The sequence below is a fragment of the Anopheles aquasalis genome, chromosome 3, assembly GCF_943734665.1.
Source record: "Anopheles aquasalis chromosome 3, idAnoAquaMG_Q_19, whole genome shotgun sequence".
Classification (NCBI taxonomy): Eukaryota; Metazoa; Arthropoda; class Insecta; order Diptera; family Culicidae; genus Anopheles; species Anopheles aquasalis.
The window spans coordinates 33,804,953-33,813,571 of NC_064878.1; the positions used below are offsets into that span (position 1 = coordinate 33,804,953).

The following is an 8,619-nucleotide window of genomic DNA, read 5'->3' on the forward strand; positions in this document are numbered from 1 at the left end:
GTATATTATCTACTTTTGCTCGTTTAAATGATACATTTTCTAGTTTTAGAACAAACGAGCAGCCTCGCTGTGGCTAACAACGTGTCAGCAGGGGCCGAAAACGCCGGCTATCTCTGATTCTGAAACGAGTGGAAAAGGCCCGGATCCGGCTTCCACCGATAGCCGGTCACTGTCGGCTTAGACTATTGGTTAAAGGACAAAAGGACGGAGACGATCGGAGTGTGATGGACAATCACATCAGCGCTACATGCTCAGTGCATCCAAAGGAGGGTGTTGTCGCGTGTCCGACCAGAGATCCGGCGAAGGTGAAACCTCTTCGCTTGTTCCGAACACGGAGCAGCAAGGAGAAGGAGTGGGTTCTTCTGCCCGAATAAAGGCAGCTCCAGCGCGCTTTGTTGAACGCTCGCTCGGCAGATCGTTTGCCAATCGCGAGGCGCATCCAAAGGAAGAGTGATAAGGAAGAGTTTGCAAAACGGAGCTACGCAAAATCTATAAGGCATCTTAAAACTACCAATATAGAACAATCAGAGCGCTGGAAAACTGGAAAAACTTTAACTTTCTTTACGGATTTCTTACTTCTTAAAGCGAATACAGCGTCTCCAACGCAACCAAAACATAGACACGAACTGTCAGTTTTTTTCATTCATTTTTCTAATCGTCGCGAGCGATTTTGTTCGGTATGACTCAAAGTGTTTTAACTATAACAGGTGAAGTCATAGCACTTCACTCGCCGCCATATTGGATTTTCGATTTCCTTCAGGAGCTGTCAAATACATGTTTGCCAAATCGACAGAAAGCGTTTGGTCATACGAAAGAAATCCGGAAATTTTCAATGATTTTGTCAGATATAGTATCGCTTTTGCTCGTTTAAATGATTCATACTCATTGTTTTCAACAAACGAGCGAGTGATCGATCACTTACGGGGATCCGTGGGGCACCGCTTCCGCCGGAAGCGCCCAAATAATCAGTGCTGTCTCGCGAAGGGATTGGAAACTTGACCTTTTACACTTTTAGAATCAGAATTCTTAAAAACTTGAAAAACTTGAACCTTCGAAACAGATTTCCTACTCCTCAAATCGAAAACAGCATCTCTGATTTCAACCAACACAATCTTTCAGAAGCCTACACGACCTGTCAGTTTTTTTCATTCATTTTTCTAATCTTCGCGAGCGATTTTGTTTGGGATGACTTCTCCTCGTTTCTATATACACTGATCTTGACTTGATTGATCGCTTGCGTGATAATCGTGGCACGTGTTGCCGTCATTTTATTAGTTTTCATTTAGACACAGGTAAGCATCACGTACGCATCAAATATCGTAGAGGAAAACCAAATTAATCAATCTTAATACTTATAGTATAAGTATGCTAATGAATTCATTGCACTCGGATGATTCTGCTATCTTAGCGATTTACTTGTGCCACACTGTCCTAACAGTTGTTTGCTACAGAACAAACCCTGACCAGCGCATGAATATTTCTGACCGATTTTCATGTTTTGTTTCGTTTTCGCGTTTTGTGCACACGTATTTTTTTCTATAGCCAATGATAATTAAAGGTTGTTGTCAACGGCGACCTCTTATCGCGGTGATTAGCTTCGAAGTAGTCTATTGAAATACGCAACTTGGTGTTGATAACTGTTGTGTCAGCAAAGAGAAGTTGTTTACACTGCTCTTCTTTCTAGAGCATCGATGATGCATCAAATACTTTTGTAACATTTTAGATTTTTTTGTTTGTGCCTATACACTACTTTATAACATTTGTTGTGACGGATGTTTTTGTTTCATTGAACTTTCAGAAATAATCAACAAAAATATCAAATCGTTCGGTAGTGTTTTAAAAATGGAACATTTTAAATAGTTCAATATATGTTTTGTTTGTACTTTCATCTCTTAGCGAGCCACATTAAAATGTGGCACTATTGAAAATATAATATGATTACACAAAAGATGTGGTGCTTTGAGAAAATCCAAAGGACTTACTATCAGTACGTCAAATCATTACTACGTAATCAATACTATGTAAACAACAACGTACCTTCGTCAGAACTCGCATCCTCGCTATGCTGGCGATGGTTTAAAAGAGATCGATTACATATATTACTGGTTAGTACGTCTTTAAACACGGCTATAGCTACTAAACTCGTTGTTCCTTAAATACGGAGACAACGCTATAAATACGAATAGCTACATCTAGTAAAGTTTAATAACTACATAAGTGAAAACTGTTTTTATATAATGGTTCATTCTAAGAGCGGATGTACTTTTGAAAAATCGTGCACGGATCCTTGCATTCATCGACTGTACACCGTTAAAACTATTAAAAACAACGACAGGTAAGAGTGCATTGTAAAGAATGTTAGTTTTTGAGTTATTAGAATGCTTCATTCTAAATAATAAGCGATTCTTTTCGTTTCTTCCGACTGTCATCAGCGATATGGCAAAGTGTATTGATGGAAAACAAATAGCAGCAGATATTCGTAACGAATTGAGACAACAGGTCAGCAGTTGGATAGCACAAGGAAATCGTTCTCCTCAATTGACGGCAATATTGATAGGTGACGATCCAGCTAGCGCTACATACGTAAATAATAAAATGAAGGTGAGAGATTAATTAAAAAACGATCATACAATCGCCGATAACCTATTTTCTGTATTTATTACTGCCTTTATGTAGGCTGCAGAAGATGTTGGCATCAAAAGTGTCACGGAAACATATGGGAACGAAATCACGGAGGAAGAGTTGATCAATCGTATTTACCAATTGAATGAAGATGATGCTGTTGATGGTATTCTAGTACAGTTGCCTATACCTGGCCATATCAACGAACGTAAAGTATGCAACTCGGTTTCATGCGACAAAGATGTCGATGGTTTTAATGAACGTAATGTTGGACGCCTGTGCCTTGACATGAACACATTGATACCATGCACACCGCTAGGAGTGCAAGAGCTTTTAAAAAGAGCAAATATTGAAACTTTTGGAAAGAATGCGGTAGTGGTGGGCCGATCGAAAAATGTTGGAATGCCTATTGCTATGCTGCTACATGCTGATGGACGTAATGACACGTGTGCAATGGATGCAACGGTTACGATATGCCATCGGTTCACTCCTCCAGATGAGTTGAAACGATTCTGCCGCAGTGCTGATATTATAGTTACCGCTACTGGCGTTCCTGGTCTAATTAAGGCGGATATGGTAAAAAAGGGAGCTACTATCATTGACGTAGGAATCACAAAAGTGATAAATCCTGCTACTGGAAAAACGAAACTGGTTGGTGATGTGGATTTCGAAGGTAAACTGAAATTATTCTATATAAGCTCTATCGCGAATGGTATATAGTAATTTATATTTTGCAGAAGTATGCAAGGTCGCGGGATATATCACACCAGTTCCAGGAGGTGTTGGTCCCATGACGGTGGCAATGTTGATGAAAAATACCTTCATTGCGGCAATGAATTTAGCGAAAACGAGAATTCTTAACTGAAACCTGTTTGTAGCTATTAGAGCTGGGTTGGCTCCACTTTGTGAACCGTTGGTAAAAAATGTACCAACAGTATACAGTGATGTATGCAACAACTGTTACTAAGTAACTCTAGTACGCACAACTAATGTTCTAACTGATCAATATTGTTGTACAGTATTTTGCCCGAAAAATCCTTATCAATCGCATTATGGAAATAAAAAAAATTAACTGTAAACCCGATAAATTCTACTGAAAGAATTGAAAGAACTTATTAAACAGAGATTGCCGTTGACACACTTTTTCGTCACAGTCATAGTCCAAGGAGTGATAAAGTTACGGACCTCCTCCTGACCACACAGCTCTTCATCACTGTTCTCTCACCGCTAGTGCCGGTGTTGTAACTCTTGTAACTTGTTGTGACTCTAAAGAGAGAGAAATAGACCAAGATCGTAATCCGGTTTACGAAGATCGGTGGGAGTTATTATACGAAAACTGTGCGACATGAAAGGATTAATTATCTGGAAAGTATAATCAAGTCGTTTCCCACGGTGGTTCTTGTGTGGCCTATGGCAACAGCTAGGATATCTGACATTGATTTGGCAAATTATCAAAGTTGAGCAAACGCTTTGGTTGGTAGTTTAAATTTACGTTTGGAATTATCTGCAATAAATAGTTTCATCAGTAAATAATTCATCTGAATTGTTTTTCCCTTTTGATTGACACAGAGTACCCACTCGGATCTATGAACGCTTAACCTTAATTCAGATGAATTATTTATTGCAGATAATTCCACACGTAAATTTTAACTATCAATCAACGCGTTTTAAAATTCGACAAGACTTTTAGAACCGTGCGACTGAACGGGATCAAGTTTCAGTTTTATTCTAAAATAATTCGAAATAATAATAATCCCTCCCCCCCACCCCTCCTTATTATATATTCTTATCATTCTATGAATCGTATTATTGGTGTTTTTTTTTTATAGAAACAGGTCAATTCTTATTTTCTTATTGCGAAATGTGTTTTGCTCTAGCACGATAAACAAGATCATGCGCGTTTGTCGACGATACAACATCCCTACGTTTTCGTTTGCCAGCTGTAACACCCAAATGTAGTAGCACAGGATTTGCGACTAGAGCAGCGGCAATTCCTAATAGTGCCGCTCCGGCCAGTGGCAACAACACCGACCTAGTAAGATCCTAGAATTTTTTATATACCGATATTAATTGCCTTCTCGTTATCATAATAATAACACAAAAATATTCAATTGAATAGTGAGTTTTGAAATTGTGTTACGATAAGGATAGATTTACTTACATTCTCACTTGTTAGGTAATTAAATGCATATCCATTAGCTTGATGCCCATATTCGTAAGGGTAAGGGCTTTCGTAATCATGTGAACCATAGTTTATTGGACCATAGAATGGTCTCCGATCGTAGGATCCACCAGTTGCATAATAACTACCGCTGCTGAATGGCGCTAGAAATGCGAAGAATATAGTAGTAAATAGAACGTTTTTGATTTACAAAAGGATGTCACTATCAATAAGCGCACAGTATCCTAGCCTGAGTTTGTTCCCTAATTGATTGTTGTTAAGATGCTTGTCTTCGTAGCTCGATATAAAATCTTTTTTAATCCCTCCAGTGTTTCGATCACGATCATCGTAATAGTCGGATGCAGGCGACCATAAGTTAGATCCGGCAGTTTGAGTATCCTTTACTCTCCAGCGATCGTTGTCAGAAGTTGTACTATGTTTTATGCTTGCAATATATGTCACAAACACGTTCAACACAATCACAATAATAGTAGCTCCAAATATTTGACTATCCCGTGCCATCATGAAGCTGCTTAAACGGTTTCCAATGTGTTTTTTCTCACTATATTCCCCCTGAGAAACTTGATTACACATACAAGCCCAATTTACATTCAAACTGTTTATTTGAGTGTGTGTAACTGTATTCTGATTTTTGTTATTTTGATCTCTGTGCTCATCTGTAGCCGAGTATGTACTGAAAACCATCACCGAATCACAAACGCATTTTATAACAAACCCCTCCCGATTTGTGAAGAAATGAACATGTTTCTGTTAGACAGAAACAATACAATAATTATCTGAGCTGGCTGCTGAAGAATGTTTTGCTCCTTCGATATTGTGTCATCTAATGCGAAATAACTGACAAACGAGATTTTACGAGACAAACGACGAGCCCAATGATTTACTCTCGCCTCAAGGTGATTTTCAAAAATCTTGCGTCAAGCATGGATACACTAGGAGAATGGAACGGAAGTCGGCAACTAAGGTGTTTATGATGGTGAGGCGATCGCGGACGGACAGAATAGGCGAAAAGATCAGTTTGGCGTTATTTTGAATCACCATTGCAAAAAAAATCATTGCACCACCAATGCTATCAGTTATTTGCTTCTTTCTCCAGAGAAGTGCTCGGTCATTCCTTCTCCAGATCTTCGTTCTCCGACCTTCAACACCACAAGGTATTCACTTTTACGTATGCTCACTGTAGGAGTGAGCGCGACTTCCGATGAAACAGCGCTATTCAAAAGCGTCAGCGAGAAGCTTTGCGTATGAGCGCAAAAGAGATGGTAGATGAGATGGAAATACTTTTAGCCGCGTTCGTCGTCGAAGCTTGAAGGCGCGCCGGACTTTAATCGAATCCGGACTCGACACCGAGTTATGATCCATTTTTTTCGCATAATTCTCGCTCTTTTCGAATAAATAAATGCATCTAATTGTCGTACGATAATGGTACAACGTCTCAAAAATTAATTTGATCCATTTCTCACCCGAACTTTGGCCGTTTTTCCTGTTGCACCGCAACTGTTCGTGTTCAAAGGAACAGCCGGTAGAACATGCATTTTCCATCTTTCTAGTCCCATTCCTTAATCAAACAAGTGTGGAAGATTTACATGTACAAATGATACAATTTTTACTTGATTATGCAAGTGGATTTACCTGCATTCATGCCACCAGTCGACCAGCAATAGAACTGTCTTTCTCAACATAAAATAAACGGGAATGATGATCGCTTTTCTGCACCGTTTTCCACGGTTGTAACGATGCAGAATGATCATCCCACCTTCTCCACAAAGGTGCCGAACCTGTTGCCAACAAAGCACACAGATCACGGTACGAAAACCGCGAAACGAAACATTATCATCGGCCGAACTAAGCGGTGATAGAATCGCAGCGCGATCTCCGCCTACACCAGCAAAGAAGGACGTGCGAGTCCTTTGCGTGGGCGAGAGATGAGAAAGGAGTGAAGATGTTTATCTTCCTGATCATATGCGCATCATTCTGTATCGGAATTATCCACACAATCGTTGTCAAGTCTCTCGAGTGCACAAGAAACGAAAGGGTTAAAGTGGAGCTGACTAAAACAAATGGATACTTTCGCTTGCTTGTTCAGTTGCCTAATCAGAAAGGAGCAGCATTACAATAGCAGAACAATTGGCAACAGCATCCGGTGGCCAGTACGAAGCCAACACAAACTGCGCAGAATGTTCCAACACTGAAGGGGGGATGGAGTTGGTAGCGAAGAGGGCGTGTTCACCAGCATAAGGATATGATGTAGGCGGTGGTGATAAGCACTGAAATTGGAGGTGTTCGTTGCAACCAGAACCAAAAGAACGGGATCGCGAATTGATCTTGTGTTGCGGGGGGAGATCGCATTGCGTTTTACCACTGCGTATCCTCATCGTTTCCTGGCATGAAAATGAAGTCAAATCTGGTTGTAGAATATGATTTGTGCATTTATATCGTACAAACTAGCTTAACGCAAGAATGAGGCTTGAAACAGAGAAAATGCAAATTCTGCCGGCTGATTCTTAGTCGTGGAGTAACAGGGAAATCGGCCAGGCTAAGGGTGTCACGGTTAGCCGTATTGATGTAGCGTTTGTGATTAGCTGATTTTCAATAAATCATTTAGTTCAGTGCATAGCGTGTTCGACTTTCCCATCCAAAATCCTATCATCTTCTTCACATCACATCTCATCACACATTCCTTTCATCACATACACACAACTCAGACAAACACATCATGACATAACACATACCACGACGACGAACAGTGAAAACGAGAACAGACTAGAGCGAGGGGAGGGGTGAGACAGAAAGAATCATCGAGCTTTCAAAGTTTGACGGGAATAGCTTTTTTTCTCTTTTTTACAATTTTTTAAATTTTTTTCGGTAAAAGATTAAAATAGGACCGAAAATACCACTTTTTATCTGATTTAATGTCTTTTTTCACCCCTACCCCCCTTCCTTAATACATTAATTTACGTTTCCGCATATTTTAATAAAGATTTGGTTACAAAAAATGTTGAAACCGTTTTTTCAACCGTTTTTTCGGTAAAAGACTAAAATCCCATGTGACAGAAATCGCTCACCGCCACTCAAATTGTCCTGTTAAGAGACTAACAGGACGCTAACAGGATAGAAATCTTGCTGCTGTTTACAGGGCTTTTGGGCATGTATTGGTGCCATTTTCCACGCATTTTTGCGATGGTGTGTGTGCCATCCTACCGCACCCCTGTGCCCAGTAGCCCCGCCCCCTAAGATATTTCGGATCAATATGAAGCACGCAAAAGCATAATTTCATTCCCGTGTGACAGAAATCGCTCACCGCCACTCAAATTGCCCTGTTAAGAGACTAACAGGGCGCTAACAGGGTAGAAATCTTGCTGCTGTTTACAGGGCTTTTGCGCATGTATTGGTGCCATTTTCGACGCATTTTTGCGATGGTGTGTGTGCCATCCTACCGTACCCCTGTGCCCAGTAGCCCCGCCCCCTAAGATATTTCGGATCAATATGAAGCACGCAAAAGCATAATTTCATTTTCACCAATTTTATTTTCACCTTTGAATCGGACACTCTGCCTCGCAAAACACATCACAAAACACAACACTTCGCACAACACTCCTCTGCTTCGCTGCCTGTCCGACGCTGATTGATGCCAGGATGCTGCCGAAAAAAGACAACATGATTGATCATGATCACATTTGATCAACAAATTATTTTTCAATTTCTTACCATTTTCCGTTGTCACGCATGCCCACAAACAATGTCCACGGGTTTAGGTGCTCCGTAGCACAAACGAATGATACAAATTCACAGCAAAACTAGCTTTTTTCTTCAAA

General features: G+C 40.3%; 2 protein-coding genes across 3 annotated transcripts; one reads left to right on the forward strand and one right to left on the reverse strand.

Annotated features, from left to right (window-relative positions):
• Positions 1–1,199: 1,199 nt before the first annotated feature.
• On the forward strand, positions 1,200–3,701 carry LOC126575889 (bifunctional methylenetetrahydrofolate dehydrogenase/cyclohydrolase, mitochondrial). 2 transcript variants are annotated; one of them, XM_050236906.1, is made up of 6 exons: positions 1,336–1,558; positions 1,897–2,105; positions 2,253–2,335; positions 2,433–2,601; positions 2,677–3,295; positions 3,360–3,701. In XM_050236906.1, exons 2-6 carry the CDS (start codon positions 1,935–1,937, stop codon positions 3,485–3,487), a joined length of 1,170 nt encoding a protein of 389 aa, XP_050092863.1. In that variant the 5' UTR covers positions 1,336–1,558; positions 1,897–1,934; the 3' UTR covers positions 3,488–3,701. The 2 variants fall into 2 exon arrangements, with proteins under 2 accessions (XP_050092864.1, XP_050092863.1); XM_050236907.1 differs by lacking the exons at positions 1,336–1,558; positions 1,897–2,105 and adding an exon at positions 1,200–1,292.
• A 725-nt stretch (positions 3,702–4,426) lies between these two features.
• On the reverse strand, positions 4,427–5,305 carry LOC126576593 (uncharacterized). Its single transcript, XM_050237901.1, has 3 exons — positions 5,023–5,305; positions 4,784–4,947; positions 4,427–4,665 (listed from the first exon to the last, which is right to left on the reverse strand). The coding sequence occupies exons 1-3, from the start codon at positions 5,303–5,305 to the stop codon at positions 4,474–4,476; spliced, it is 639 nt and encodes a 212-aa protein (XP_050093858.1). The 3' UTR covers positions 4,427–4,473.
• Positions 5,306–8,619: the final 3,314 nt, after the last annotated feature.

Coding starts and splice junctions, on each gene's coding strand:
- LOC126576593 (XM_050237901.1), bottom strand. CDS start 5,305: ATGGCACGGGATAGTCAAATATTTGGAGCTACTATTATTGTGATTGTG. Junction 4,948..5,022: donor CAAACTCAGGCTAGGATACT/GTGCGCTTATTG, acceptor TCGCATTTCTAG/CGCCATTCAGCAGCGGTAGT. Junction 4,666..4,783: donor ATTACCTAACAAGTGAGAAT/GTAAGTAAATCT, acceptor AAAAAATTCTAG/GATCTTACTAGGTCGGTGTT.
- LOC126575889 (XM_050236906.1), top strand. CDS start 1,935: ATGATTACACAAAAGATGTGGTGCTTTGAGAAAATCCAAAGGACTTAC. Junction 2,106..2,252: donor ATCGATTACATATATTACTG/GTTAGTACGTCT, acceptor GTTCATTCTAAG/AGCGGATGTACTTTTGAAAA. Junction 2,336..2,432: donor ACTATTAAAAACAACGACAG/GTAAGAGTGCAT, acceptor GACTGTCATCAG/CGATATGGCAAAGTGTATTG.